The 15,578-nt window shown below is 28.6% G+C and overlaps 2 protein-coding genes across 3 annotated transcripts; one reads left to right on the top strand and one right to left on the bottom strand.

Annotated features, from left to right (window-relative positions):
* Positions 1–294: 294 nt before the first annotated feature.
* LOC101499294 (tubby-like F-box protein 3) lies at positions 295–5,039 on the top strand. Of its 2 annotated transcripts, XR_003470567.2 has the most exons (7): positions 295–870; positions 2,193–2,280; positions 2,430–2,559; positions 2,663–2,842; positions 3,382–3,869; positions 4,518–4,585; positions 4,715–5,039. XR_003470567.2 is itself a non-coding variant. In XM_004486010.4 (6 exons), the coding sequence occupies exons 1-5, from the start codon at positions 562–564 to the stop codon at positions 3,851–3,853; spliced, it is 1,179 nt and encodes a 392-aa protein (XP_004486067.1). In that variant the 5' UTR covers positions 298–561; the 3' UTR covers positions 3,854–3,869; positions 4,715–5,039. The 2 variants fall into 2 exon arrangements, 1 of the variants encoding a protein (XP_004486067.1); XM_004486010.4 differs by lacking the exon at positions 4,518–4,585 and having other exon boundaries at positions 298–870.
* A 1,444-nt stretch (positions 5,040–6,483) lies between these two features.
* LOC101498974 (inactive beta-amylase 9) lies at positions 6,484–9,750 on the bottom strand. Its single transcript, XM_004486008.4, has 3 exons — positions 9,349–9,750; positions 7,846–8,331; positions 6,484–7,672 (listed from the first exon to the last, which is right to left on the bottom strand). Exons 1-3 carry the CDS (start codon positions 9,580–9,582, stop codon positions 6,782–6,784), a joined length of 1,611 nt encoding a protein of 536 aa, XP_004486065.1. The 5' UTR covers positions 9,583–9,750; the 3' UTR covers positions 6,484–6,781.
* Between the last annotated feature and the right edge of the window lie 5,828 nt (positions 9,751–15,578).

Here is a 15,578-nt window from a genome sequence, read left to right as displayed (position 1 = left end):
TATGAAAAACACCTTACCTTTTTATTACCTCTATCTCTAAAATGGGACTATTTTTCTTTTTATAGACAAATCATCACTCACAATTATTTGAACATATTAGACATTAAAAAAATTATATTATTTAAATATTTAAAAAATCCACATTATTTAATTTAATTATTTTAAACTGTGTATATCTAAATATTATGGTTAAGAGAGGAACAATTTATTACCAAGACTCTTAAATCTTATTTATGACTAATGATGTCTAGAGTTTGACTAAGACTTTCTCAAATTACATTCATTCTCATAAAATCAATCATCCAAACAAATTTAACAGTCTCACCAATTTTTTCTTCTCACAGACAAAACAACAAAGAAACAGTTATTCAAATTCAATTATCCTTTTATCACAAACAAACTCTCACTTTTTTCCTCTTCCTTTGACACACACACAAAAATAATCCATTTGTTTCATTCCCCACAAAACAAAAAATCAAATATTAAATTAACTTCCCCTGAATCAACTCTGTTTGAAAGTCGAAAATTTGAAAATTTGGGATAGAAATTGGTGATCTGGGTATGGCTATAATAAGGAGTATAATAGAAGACATGAGATCCAGATCTCATAGGGTAGCGGTTGTGGTAGATAAGGAAGAAGAGAAAGTGGTGGTTGGTGATAGTTTAAGGCAAAGTTGTTGGGCCAACATGCCTCAAGAGCTTCTCCGTGAAGTTCTTCTCCGAATTGAGGCGTCGGAAGACACGTGGCCGCCGAGGAAGAACGTTGTTGCATGTGCTGGAGTGTGCCGGAGTTGGAGAGTTATCACTAAAGAAATCGTTAAAAAACCTGAACTTTCATCTAAGATAACTTTCCCCATTTCTGTTAAGCAGGTTTCTCTCTCTCTCTGTCTATCTGTTCTCAATTACTTTCTCTTTTCTCAAATGGGTTATGCTCAAAATCACGTTTTTTAATTACTTGCTTGTTCTTTTTATTTTCAGTTCAATTTCTTACACCATGTGTTTTTTTGTTTCTTTCTAATTTTATGTTGGATTGGGTTGTTTTTATTGGGGCATTGAGCTAATTTGGGTTTTGAATTCCAATTTTAGTATGATTAATTGGTTGAATGAGTGCAACAATGTTTTCTTATGCTACCTTGTTTTTTTTTTTTTTTGTTATTTGAAATGTTTTGGTATTAATTTTTGTGATGAAAATTTAGTACAATTTTATGTTGGATTGGGTTGTTTTTAATGGGAAGATTTTTTTAAATTTTATCATGATTAATTGCTTGAATGAGTGCAACAAAGTTTTCTTATGCTACCTTGTTTACTTGTTATTTGAATTGTTTTAATATTAATTTTTATGAAAATTTAGTACAATATATTTTTTTTAAATATCTTATTGTTGTTGTTGTATTGAATTACTTAACTGTGTTTTATAACAAAAAAAAAAAAATATTGTGTATGTTTTGATGATGCAGTAGTTATCTATGCCATGGAGGCTGTGAAGGTTAAGGAATCACTAGAGCTGAACTAGCAATTTTGATTTTGTCTTCCAACATTTAATTTGTTTGAGATATTAATAATCTGTTTCTTTGTATTTATTTTCTTTTTCTTTTACCCTTCTGATCTGTGTTTATTATACTATCTTGTAACGAAAAGAAAATGTTCAATCCTTCTAAATTTTATTTTTCTCTGTGGAAAATTGGTATTTTGGTTGGTCAATGTTATTCGGGATAATGTTAGGTTTTTTGGCCTAACTCTAGATATTTTGTGATGTCAATTTTTTCTGTAATTTCCTTAAAAGACTTTGTAAATGACTAGATTTTGTAGCATCTGGGTTTTATGACTGTTATAATTAGCACCCTTAGTCTCTCTTGCATCAATATCCACTGTTTTGGCTAGGATATAATCATGTTTTGATTGAATAATGGCTATTGAAATTTTGTTGTTGTTCACATATAATTTTCCAAATCAAATAGTAGAATGAGAGGTCACTCTCTTGGGCTAATTGAGTGGACACCATAAGATGCCTGTTTGGTGTGGAATACTATAATGGAATTGCAATTAAGATTCCCTTGTATGTGGAAGTGCATGATGATTGAATATGACTATGGTGTTTGTCTTCATATTTCTTAGTAATATAATACATTGTTTTACTTTTACAGCATTGTAACATTATCTAACATGTTTCTTTTGTGTAATAATTTTGGCAGCCGGGCCCAAGGGAGAATCTCATTCAATGCTTTATAAAGCGCAACCGGTCCACTCAAACGTATTATTTATTTCTCAGTTTAACTAGTTGTGAGTATACAATTAAGCTTTGGTTGATTTCTTTCTGTAAAAAACTTTAGTTTATTTCTTGCGTCATTCTTTGGTTTCCTTTTTTGATATCTAAAGCTTCTAATTCTGAGTTTGAGTATTCCTTTCGGTGATTCTCTTCTTTAATTCAGCGCTAGGTGACGACGGAAAGTTCCTTCTGGCTGCACGCAGATGTAGACGTCCTACATGCACAGATTATATTATCTCTCTACATGCCGATGATATGTCAAGAGGAAGCAACAACTATGTTGGGAAACTGAGGTGAGCTGCTAACTAATCAGATTCTATTACCATTATTGTTTTACTCTTTTACTGTTTATTATTGCGATGACTTATAGCTTTTTTCTTGTTTTACCTTAATAAGATCAAATTTCCTCGGAACGAAGTTCACAGTCTATGATGGCCAGCCACCTCATGCAGGGGCAAACATTACTAAAAGTCGTTCAACTAGGTTGGTGAATCTGAAGCAGGTTTCACCAAAGGTCCCAAATAGAGACTTTACGGTGGCCCACATCTCATATGAATTGAATGTGCTAGGCTCTAGGTAAGCTTTACATGTTGCTATTGTTCGTACATTTCGAGAGTCTCACATTAGATGAGATATGACATGAAAATATGTTTATACGTGGGAGATATCTCCCATTTTACAAGTTGGTTTAATAAGGTTAAATTAAGTCCAATTAATATAGCATCATAGTCTATCTAAGATATGTTGTGTCACCAGCTATCCAACAACTCAGATCACATTCCAAATGTCCAACCTTGGGCATCATGGGGTGAATTGAGAGTCGCACTTAATTAGATAAAATATGATCTGAAAATGTGTTACCTCACTTTGCAAGCCGGTTTTGTAGGGTTGAAGTAGACCCAATATAAAAACTTAATAATACACATTATATAATTCAACAAATAGTTGTTATGCTATAATTGTCATCTCATACAGTTTGACCTGCATCCGTAGTTTTCTTTCGGTGGCCAATAACGTTTTGTCTATCCAAAGTGTTGTCCGAAAACAAATTTATCTTGCGGCGTGTTCTTCTTATATCAACTACCTTATTCTCACCATCTATATATTGCAAGCAGGGGGCCTAGGAGAATGCATTGTGTCATGAATTCCATTCCTGCCTCTTCAATTGAACCGGGAGGGGAAGCACCTACACAGACTGAGTTTTCTTTTAACAGCGTAGATATGTTTCCCCTGTTTCCTTTTTTCCGATCAAAATCAAATCGTGTGGACAAATCTCTATCTGGACCCCTTGGTGATCAAAAGGATGGTAAGCTTGTGTTGAAAAACAAGGCTCCTAGGTGGCATGAGCAGCTACAGTGTTGGTGCTTAAACTTTCACGGACGGGTGACAGTTGCCTCAGTTAAAAACTTTCAGTTGGTGGCTTCCGCAGAAAATGGACCTGCTGGACCGGAACATGATAAGATTATCCTGCAATTTGGAAAAGTTGGGAAGGATTTGTTTACGATGGATTACCGATACCCTATCTCGGCATTTCAGGCATTTGCAATCTGCCTCAGCAGCTTCGATACCAAGATTGCTTGTGAATAACAACATGTTTAAACAGGTATTCAGTTGAAGTAAACTATTTTAAATTTTGATTAAATACAAAACTATAGAAGATTAATGGCCTTTGCAGAAGTTTCATTGGTAAATCACTGAACAAATACATTTTGGTTTAATTTTCTGGGGTGGAAGCTTTAGGTAGCGTTTGGAACAAAATAATTTGTTCTATTTTATTTGATTATATTTTTTATTAAAATAGAACAATACTACTTGTTTGTTTTTGTCAAGTATTGATTTTTTTATTTTTTTTAATGTACACCAAATACAAAATAGAACTCATTAGTTTCTGTCATATTTTAGTCTGTCTACCAAACATGACCTTATAATTTATAACAAACCCTTTTCTAGTATTTATAATGGCTACCACATTCATTTGACTAACAACAACTAAGTCGGCTGCACGAATTAAACAATGTCATAATGTTCTATCATAGATAATGTTTGTAACCAAATTGTTGACCTTCAATTCTTTCTTAATTGTTTCGCAAACTAGAGAAACATTCTTATTAAATCTATTTCTAAAATGCATTTTCAAAACTTCCATAATGCACTCTCTAATTTAAATTTCAGACACATTCTTATTAAATCTATTTCCAAAATGAATTTTCAAAAACTTCTATAATGCATTCTCTAACTTTTATTTTATCAGTGGATGAAAATAGGAAACACATGAAGTAAACTGGCCCTAAGTTTTCTAGCCAATGCTTGATTGCATAGGTAGTTTTTGAGTTACCTATTGAGAATGTTTGCTTTCTTTGATTTTTATTTTTTTATCGTCACCATAGTTTGAACCCGGATCATTACAGTAATAAATCTAATTAAGAATGTTTGCTTCTTTGTTGACAGGTTGAATCCATGTTATATATATTTATGAAGGTGATTGGATGGTATTCAAACTGAATCTATAAAGACGGTGTTGCACATATGAGAGGGTTTTCAGTTAGTTCACCATTCATTGTATGAAAAATTGGAATGTTACTATTCCCTTTGTACTGTACATAAATTATTTCTTTCTTTCTCTCTCAAATTTTCTTTTCTTAACAATTTGCTTTTTTTAATTTGGTTGTTTGCTTTATGCAATGTGTAATATAGTTGTTTGTGTCTACTTGTAATAAGAAATGATAATACTGTTACTATGTGGACTTTCTAATGTAGCAACACATTGGTTTCATTGTGCATGGAGAATTTTAATGAAATGTGAATTAGGCCTAGATTAATTAGACATAACATGTAAGTGAGTTGGTTTAACTCTCGTTTCCTTCAATGTTTCATTCATGTATCAATTTTCTTCCAACAACTCTCACACTATATGAAGGAACACACATTAATATATTTAAAAAATGTTTCTCATTTTGTTTTTTTGACAAGGAAATGTTACTTATTTGATCATATATATAATCATAAATACTTTTTAAACCAACAAAATTTTCACCCAACCAATGTAGTTAAGGTAGAAAATAAAAAAGCAGAATAACAACTTGAATTATTTAGATGAGTCTTAATTCCTATCTAGAATGATAATTGTCAAATAATATTAGAATAAAAAGAATTAAATGAGAGAATTAGTGAAAACCTTCTTTACATCTCTATCAAACACTATCTCTCTAATTTGTTGAAACTCATTAACTCAAATAAGTCTCACTATTTTGAATATGGAATTCAATAATCATTCATCTGAATTTTACATAATTTGATAGGACTTGTGAATTTTGACCCATAAAAAGAGAATGTGCTAGTATTCCAAAAAGAATTATACGAAAATCAGTTATAACTATTTCCTTCTTCCTTTCAAAATAAAAACTTTGTGAAATAAAATTTATAAAATTGAAAATATTACTTTGTTAGTCATTACATTATATAAAAACTTTATTTGACTTATAATTTATTCCAAATTGGTGTAAGTACTTCAAAACTAACATTTATATTTGGCTAATTAATACCGTTTTATAAATATAAATTAATATTTATATTTGTTTTAATTTTATTGTTGGTGTGAAGTATTATATGCTTTGTTGATTATCATTCTCCACCGAGAATTCAATTGACTATCTTTATTCTTTAATAGATTTCCTCTCTCAGTTATATTTTTTCATCTACAATGTTCAAATTTAAGATTTTTACTTAAGAAATCTGAGTTCAATTCTTGTTAGTTTTTTTAAAAAATTAAATGTGTTTTCAAATTCAATATGTTTCTAAATATATTTTTAGATATGATTAAATATATTAACATTTCCGTCCACAAAAAAGATATATTAACATTCAATTTTATGAGGTTGTTATAGTGAAATATTTACTTAGTGGTATTATTAGCATTAAAAAATATGCAAACCATCAAAGATTATTAGTGGAATGAATAGCCATCTGCATCCCAAAAGAACACTTAATAAAATAACATTTCAAATGACATAAAACTTTAAATTAAAAGTATAAATGGAATATGATTATTGAGAACAGATGGATAAAAAAGTAGATATTCAGTTATTCACAAAACAATCTATGATAGTAACATCCAAAGACAAATCAGTGTATTTTAATTTTAATCTAAATTTACAAAATAATTACATGCAACAACCTTAAACATATGAAACATTAGGAGTATTAAATAGATATGAATGTTGAAGCAAAAAGGACTATTGGTCCATTTTGTTTAGATTCTTCTCATCACCAATAAAGGAATAACAAACCCTTCATGAATGAGTAATAATTTTAACAAAAGCAACTCATTATTTGCAATCTAAAACAAACTTATACTAAAATTTCATATGCCACCAATCCTCAGCTACTTTACAATGAATAATTGTAATGTAACTCTACTTGAGGTTGAAGTAGAAATATGCATCCTCATTTTCTCCTCAACTACTAATTGTTATATGCACAATTTTATCATTACAAATTTACATTAGTTTCAATGTTTTAGGCTGCTTGCATGCTCACACTTGATTCTTGGCTCATAACCGCAGTTTCGCCGCCGCCGCCTTCTTCCTCCTCGGTCGGAAGATCGTCAAAATGAAGTTTCGGTTGGTTAACACTCCGAACTAACTCAGTGAATGAAGGAAAATGTTCTGGAGAAAAGAAATATGCTCCCATTCTTTGATATGTGAACAAGTCAAGCACATTGTCACCTGATATATTCTTCTTGATTTGTTCAAAACCTCCCGGAGAACCGAACTCCGATGAGTTTTGACCTGAAACCTTCACACCATGATTTCTGAAAGCTTTCATGGTTTGAGCAAGTAGCAACTCGGGACTCGAACGAGTTTCGTTGGGTTGGTTCGCATCCGAAAGATCCATTCCAGGTAATATGATTTTGCATGAGTTTTTCGCAAACATCGTTGCTACTTGTTCGTAGCCGTCTCTTTTGGCCGTGTTATAGAACCCGGCTGTTAGCTCGGCCGGACGGGAGCGAGTTCCATACCATGAGTGCATAAGTGGGATTTTTCCGAATATTGAAACTCCGGTGTCGCTAAAAGTAGAAGATGCTAATGAAAGGAGACAATCTCCATGTTTTATGAGCTGAGAAGAATACCATGAAAGGAAGAAGTCACCATATGAAGACTCCCAAGAACCACCATCCTTGAAGAAGCTATTTGAGTATGGTGATTGGTCATACGTAGGCACATCGTGTGGACCGCCGAGTCCCCATAAAGGATTTCCAGATGATTCTGCATGTTGTTTGAGAGAACTTAACATGTTTTGATCATAACATTGGAATTCTCCTATTCCTTGAGTTTTACTGTTACTCGGTATGTCATGATGAGATGGATATCGAAGCTCGCCATCAGGTCCTAAACCCATGGAAATTCCCTGCAATGCAATATCAAGACATTGTCAATCATATAGATTCTTATTATGAATCGTACGATACATGACAAATAAAAACATGTCATTTTTAAGTAAGCTGATATATCATATATGAACTTCGATGTAAAAGTGGATGTTATCTTGTTTAATTTAGTCCAATAATATAAAATTTGTACCGTAATTGTGGACTTCATGAATGAAGAGAATGAAGACTTGAAACTCTCACAAAAACTTTGGTACACTTGTACCGGAGTCTTTCCATTAAGAACAGGAAGATTATCAACCGCCAACGACAGACATTCTTCGTAATTCTGTCCCGACCGATCGGTAAAGAAAATACTCGGCTGCGATTCGCCGATCTGAGATACCCATTTTGGTAAAGGAATATTTGGTTTCTTAGAAGCATGAAAGCAAAGGGTAACATGAAGCTTGAGACCAACTTTCTGAATCATCTCAGCAATAGCAAGATAGTTTGACCAATTATATTCTCCCATGGCTTCTTTCTCAACAATTCCCCACCAAATTGGTAGTTCAACACCTTCAACTCCTAATAGCTTCAATGCTTTGAGACCTGCTCCAATTGCTCTAATATGGTTTATTGAATTGCAGTCATAAGAAACTGTATCTAAGGGCAGTCCTACAAATAATCTTACACCATCTACCTGCAACATATATACATTATTTTAAGCATGTTAGTGACTTTTCAATGCCTTCAATTTGACATTATATTTCAAAATTTAATGTATTTGGCTATCCTAAGTGTCCAACGTGTAACATGACTGCATTAGATGTGAATTTGAATGATATATAACAATAAACATTTTCAAATATTCTTTTTAACTAAAAAATAATATTCATTTATTCAAATTAGTAGAATACATCGATACAACACAAATTCGCTAAAATCAAAATCGATGAATCTGTTAACAAACTCAGAACACACATGCTAATAGCAAACTCACAAAATGGCAAGATCCCTACAAATATACTAGAATCTAGTAATTAAACCCCTCTTAGATACTAACATCTTTATGTCATGATTTTCAATTTTCATTCATCGTGCAACTAATGATAGCAAAAGTTTTAAATCCTCATAATTATTGATCTTTAACATGAGCTAAACTTCCCACGCAAAATATCTAGGAGTAACTTTTCTTCCAAAATCTCTACTTAAAATCATAAGATAACAACTCTAATGAAAATTTATCACTCAATAATTAAAGTAATTATCTTAAAAGAGTTGACTTCATTATTTACCTTAATTAGCCATATAAATGAAGAATTCAATATACTAATTCAAATACCCTTGACATGTTCATTCAATTTTCAAGCTAAAAGATATAATATAGTCAAACCACCTATATAAAACATTTAGTCATTAATCAACTATATTTCCTTCCAAGTCAAACTCATTAAGAATTCAATCTTTTTTCATACTCTCTCTCACTAACCAAAAAGCAACAGTAAACATATTAACAAAATACCCTTGACATGTTCATTCAATTTTCAAGCTAAAAGATATAATATAGTCAAACCACCTATATAAAACATTTAGTCATTAATCAACTATATTTCCTTCCAAGTCAAACTCATTAAGAATTCAATCTTTTTTCATACTCTCTCTCACTAACCAAAAAGCAACAGTAAACATATTAACAAAAAAAAAAAAAAAAACTCACTAGTTTGGATCTTGTTCTAGATCCATTAGACTTATTCTTCTTCTCCTTAATTGGTTCAACATGAAGAGCTTTCAAAGTTATTCCACTTTTCTTCAACCTTAAATTCTCACCAAAACTAACTCTACCATTTGAAAATCTGCAATTATCTTTAACAATAACAAACCCCAATTTTCTACAAGCAAAATTGGTCTTTCCCAACTTCACTTGAGAGCTTCCAATAAACGAAACATCCATGGTAAAGGAGAAAAATATGTTATAATCACAATAAATAAATAACACTTGTTCACCAAATGAATCAAAATTTGAGACTTTTGAGGACCCAATTGAGGATTTCAAGAGAATTTGTGAAGAAAAGATTTGGGTTGAATTAAAAAAGTGATTTTTGAAGATGGTGGAAATGGATTATGGTAAGGGTTCATATATAGTGGAGCCCCAAACGCGCTTTTTCTCGTATGTGAGAAAAACAAAACAATTATCCACGTGTCGTTCTTGTAGCAATTCACCCGCATAATGCTGTTTCTTATTACTCCTCTTTTAAATTATTTTTTTTATTTAAATGAAATTATTGAGGACCAAAACAATCATCATATTTTTTATCAACCAAATAATTCTCATAATAATAAAGAAACTACTACTATACAACAAATAATAAAATAAAACATTAATAATAATTCCTCAAAAATGACATTTCGATATGTTGTGTAGATGAGTTGGATATGGCTAATTTAAGGCTAACATAAGCATGATATTATATTGTATTATATTATTATTATTATTATTAACATTATCAATTACTAGGAATAATTTTCCATATTTAATTAATTCTTAAATTTTAGTACTGATGTTTAAATTTGTGAGCTTAATTAACTTATCGTTCCTTTATGATATTATTATATGTGTAAAGTTTGTATCATATTTTTTGATGATTTTTAATAAGATAATTTCTGTCAACTACATATTTTTTATTAAAAAACATTTGAATTTGTTTATGAGCTAAAGGCCACTTGAATCAAAATAAAGTTCTAAAAAATAGGTAATTCTATATGATGATGTTCCTTGGAGCCGACAGAAGGATAGATTCGAATCTAATTGAATCGAATTCCGTGAAAAACATTATCCAAAATGAGTCACTCACCTCATAGCAATAGCAAGATGGAGTATTATATACTATATAGTGTTGATTAATGAATGAATGTTATTAGTATATAGTTTGAATTTGTCTCAATAAGAAATGGATATAGTGGCATAGGGATGATTGGAGAGAGTAGGGTAGGTGGTGCGTGGAAGCAAAGAGACTCACACAACAAGTGATTGGTTTTAATGTTCACGAATTGAATGATAGGTTGAGGATTAACATCACACGTGGAGAAGGGACAAAATGGGAAAATGCTGTGTGTATGCTGAGTCATAATCAATCATAACTTAACAATGTGCTGTGGTGTCTTCAGAATTCATTTCATTCTTCCATTTTTTCAATCTATATTTTCTGCACTTTCTTATGAATAACAACAAAAATCTACATGGACAAATTAATCTTCAAACCAAGCTCAATACAGGTGTTTGTATTATACCAAAACATACTCACATATATCCTTCTTGCACAAGTTGAATTTAACTCTATAACAATGCTCAATGCTCAATACTCAATATAAACTATATTGTCACTAAAAACTTATTTTCCAGTTTTTTTTTTTTTGGAAAATACAATGTATAGTTTATTATGTTTTTAAAATTTATAATATTGAACTATTTTTAGTTATAATTTTATTTTAATTATTTTTTGTTTGAGATTTTTAAATGATATTATAAGTTTTGTTATCAATTATATAAAGAACAACATGATAAATTTACGTGTGATTTCGAGAGAATTTTGCATTTAATTTTAAAAACCTTAAAATATTTCTGATTCAAATTTTCTCTTATTTAATTATTTTTTAAAAATTTGATTGAGGATTTATGGTTTTATGACTATTAATCAATATCAACATTTGTCAATTCAGCTATGATTTAAGGACATTTTTTATTTTCATTTAACTAGTTTGTAATTAAGATAATTAATATAAATATTTACAAACATAAAAGACGAACTTAACATAAATAAAAAATATAGGACTAACTTGTTATAAAGCAATAAAAAAAACTAACCTATTATTTTCGTATAATTTAAAGGATCGCATAATGCGTTTTGTCTTTTCTTAACTAAGACTAAAAATAAAATTTTAAAATTTCATAAATACCAAAATTTCATTTAATCGAATTTTGTATCTTAGAACAACAATGTTATTGTTATTAGATTGATGAATGAGTTTCTTATATTATCTATTTAGAGAAATATTTTTTGACATAATAGAATTACTAATTAATTACAAATTTATAGAGGCTCGAGGATTTAAGAATCAAATTCTTTTTTTTGCATAAAAAGTTAATAAATTTATTGTTCGGATCTATAAAAAAATGTATCTTTTGGATTTTAGAGATTTTAAAATATTAGTGCATAGATTGATAGTTAGATATCTCATATTGAATGAAAAATTAAATTTGATAAATGTGATGACTAAAGTATATAATATCTTAAAATTTTAATAAATATCTGATATATATTCAATCCACTTATATTATTGTTCTTAATGAAATGTCATGATTATCATTTATAACTTAACTATGATATGTATGAGAGTCCATAGTTCAACAAAAATGATTGACTCACTGTATTAATAGTCTTTCTAATAATAGAGTAATCAAATTATGTCTAATTGATGTATGTGCACTAATGGTGATGCAAATGTATCCGAATCAAAAAATCGCTTGAAAGAAGCATATCTAGAAGAATTGATGTAACTGACACATGAGAAAGGAAATTGATGTGTCAACTGTGTGTTAGATTTGGATGAAAAAATAGATATTGATATACATATAAAAAAGGAATGAATTATATAAAATTATAGATAAAAAATATTGTATTCAATTTATTTGTGTGATTGATCTTTTAATTCAATACGAGAATAATCCTCTCATGTTTTAGTCTCTTCATGAACCAACATTATCAACAAAGAAATATAAAAATAGAGTAAAATTTATAGTGAAATAATTTCATTTTAAAAAATGAGTTTAGTTATAGCAAAGAAATTTAGAGATTAATAAATATACATATATCAATGTAAAAATATTTATAAGGACATTCAACCACAATTACTCATGGACGGTTATTATTTCAAGCGGTTATATATATGACACCACAAATTTATTTACATATAAACTAAATTGCTTATAATTTAAAAGAAAAGATATATATGGTGTTGCTTTTTCCATTTGGAAAAGTATTGGTGAGCGGTTGTATTTCCTTGTCTTATTCCTTTTATTTTCTTCCAAATTTGATGGTTGAGTACAAGAATTACATAGCCGCAAAAATTGAAATATTTCATTTATAAAAAAAATGAACAGTTTTATAATTTTATTTGTACTAATTTGTGGTTCTTTAAGAAAAATTGCATGGCAAAATTGAATGGGACCATTTACATAGTGCGTCATAGATCGGTGGATAATGTTGCATGTCATCACATATATGATAATCGTGTAGTATTTGGAAACTGTATTTTATATACTAATAAACTATATGCATTCAAATTTATTGAAATATTGATTTAAAAATAATTTAAATTCGTTAAAATTAAAAATTATGAATTTGAAAAAAAAATTATCATATTTAAGTTAATATTATAAAATAATTAAATATTTATAAATATAATAAATGTTAAATATCATATGTGATCCCTTAACTTAATTAATTTTAGTTAACGTTTTAGTCATTTAGTTTTTTTTTTCCCGATTTGGTCCTTTATTTTAATTTTAAGTGACAATTTGATCTTTTATGTTTTAAAATGTCAACAATATTATCCTTATTTTTTACAAAAATTCAAAACGTTTATCAAAAATTTCAAACAAAACCCATAAAATTAATTATCATCCTCAATATAATGCAATTTCATCAAATTCATAACTTAAATCTTTAAATAAACTCATATTTTCATCTCTAACAATATCAAATAAAAAATAAAAAATATGAGTTTATTTAAAGATTTAAGCTACAAATTTGATGAAGTTTATTTTATATTAAAGAAATATAATTAAATTTATTGGTTTTGTTTGAAAACTTTGATGAATTTTTTAATTTTTGTAAAAAAAAGATAACTTTGTTAACATTTTAAAACATAAAAAATCAAATTGTCACTTAAAATTAAAATAAAAGACCAAATCGGGAGAAGAAAAAAAAAAAAAAGATAAATGACTAAAACGTTAACTGAAATTAAGTTAAGGGACTACAAGTGGTATTTAACCTATAATAAAATTAAAGTATATAAAATATTTATGTCTATAATATGTAACATTAAAAACACTAAAGTTGATTAAATTTATAATATATATATGAAAAGAAAATAGAAATAGTAGTAGTACCAAAAAGAGATAGAAATAATAGCAAATTTTCATCGAACTCAGCACAAATAATGTATGTGGGCATTACCATTTACCCGTTCTTCTTCAATCCAATATTTGATTCTTGATCTATATATTTTATTTGTTACTCTTTTTGGAAATATTATACCAAAATATCAACGTTCAAGAAGAATTTGTATTGAATGAATGTTCTGTTGATAACATTAAAACAAACTACAAACTAATTGAGTGAAAATTAATCCAGAGCGTGATTTTTACAGCTTTCTAAAAAAATAATAATAATCACGTTTAGGAAACAAAAATACTTATCATGTGTTGTGTAGTGGAAAGTGTGTGGTGTGTTTGAGACTTACTATTTGATAATTTTTTTCCTATTATTACCTTTATACTTTCGTTTAATTCGATTTTTTTGAGTTCTATTCTTTCTGTTTGATTCAATTTTGATCATCATAAAAAAAAAAGTATAAAAAGACGAATTGGTGAACAATAAAAGTATATATAAGCTCGGTTTGGAAAATCTTTATAGGTATGAAGAAGAGTTTCTTGTTGAGATCTATATGTTATCTATTAATTTCGTTCTCTTATATGACATGATCCAGCTACACTTGTCATGAAACTTTAAACACTTACATCACTTAATAATATTTTATATAGAGTAGTTAATCAATTTAGCTATTGAATCATGTGACATTATTTTTCTTATCTTTGTTATCGTGTATATTAAATATTTCAATTTCACACAGTTTATACACATTCACTAGCATGATATAATTATCTAATAATAGTCGACATTTACTTATCTGGTAAAATAATATGATAAGCTATCAATTAATTTTTTATTTGCATAGAATATGATAAATTTTTAATAACTTTCAATCCAATTAAAAGGTGATTAAGTGATCTATAAAATTAAATTTTGATATCCTAGCTATGTCATTTGACGTTTCTCTTTTATATTGTTATTTTTTGTATAATCGCTTTATTATTTTATCCTATAATATTCTTATGGACATGCTAAAAGACCATTACATAATATAGAAATTCAAATGTTGAAGTTTGATGAGATATATGATATGGTTATTACTATAGATGAATTGGAGAAGTACTGAAAAAGGTTTCATGGATCAATTGTATGTACCAAACTAATTGAAATGTCAATGTTTGGTAAATTATTTATTCACATTCAAGTACTTATGGGGAATTTTAATAGTAGCTTAACACATAGTCAATTTCGTGCAGAAACCATTTAATTAAGAAGCCCGCCATTTAATTAGGAAGCCCACAGAATATTTTTTGAGAAGCCCACAGAATATTTTTTGAGAGGCCCACAGAAATTATTAAGGTAAACAAAAGAGTATACATAAAAAAAGAAGTCATGATTAAACAGGGTATAAAATAACTCCTATAGTAGCAAAAATTGACGTTGAAAGTGTTTAATTCATAGTAATTAAATTTGATGTTAAATAAAATGATTTTAAAAAATTAATTTTTTTTAAAATAAATTATAAGATAATTTATGTTTGAATGTGTTTATGTAAAACAAAAATGAATAATAATTTTAAAACCAAAAACAAGGTTGAAATACAAATTTCAAATTACAATTTTGAGTTAAAATTTCTTTTGACGGTTCAAAGCACTTATCCAAAAATATTTAAATGTATCAAAATTTATTCATATGTTTTCAATTGTTTTCATCTTTCGTAAAAATGAGTCTAGACACACATGGCAATTAATTGAGCCAGAAAAAATAGACAGGTACACATTACTAAATTAAATAT

Source organism: Cicer arietinum, chromosome 1 (genome assembly GCF_000331145.2).
Source record: "Cicer arietinum cultivar CDC Frontier isolate Library 1 chromosome 1, Cicar.CDCFrontier_v2.0, whole genome shotgun sequence".
Lineage (NCBI taxonomy): Eukaryota > Viridiplantae > Streptophyta > Magnoliopsida > Fabales > Fabaceae > Cicer > Cicer arietinum.
The sequence above is the reverse complement of the archived record's forward strand: the minus strand, read 5'-3'. Positions and strand labels throughout refer to the sequence as shown.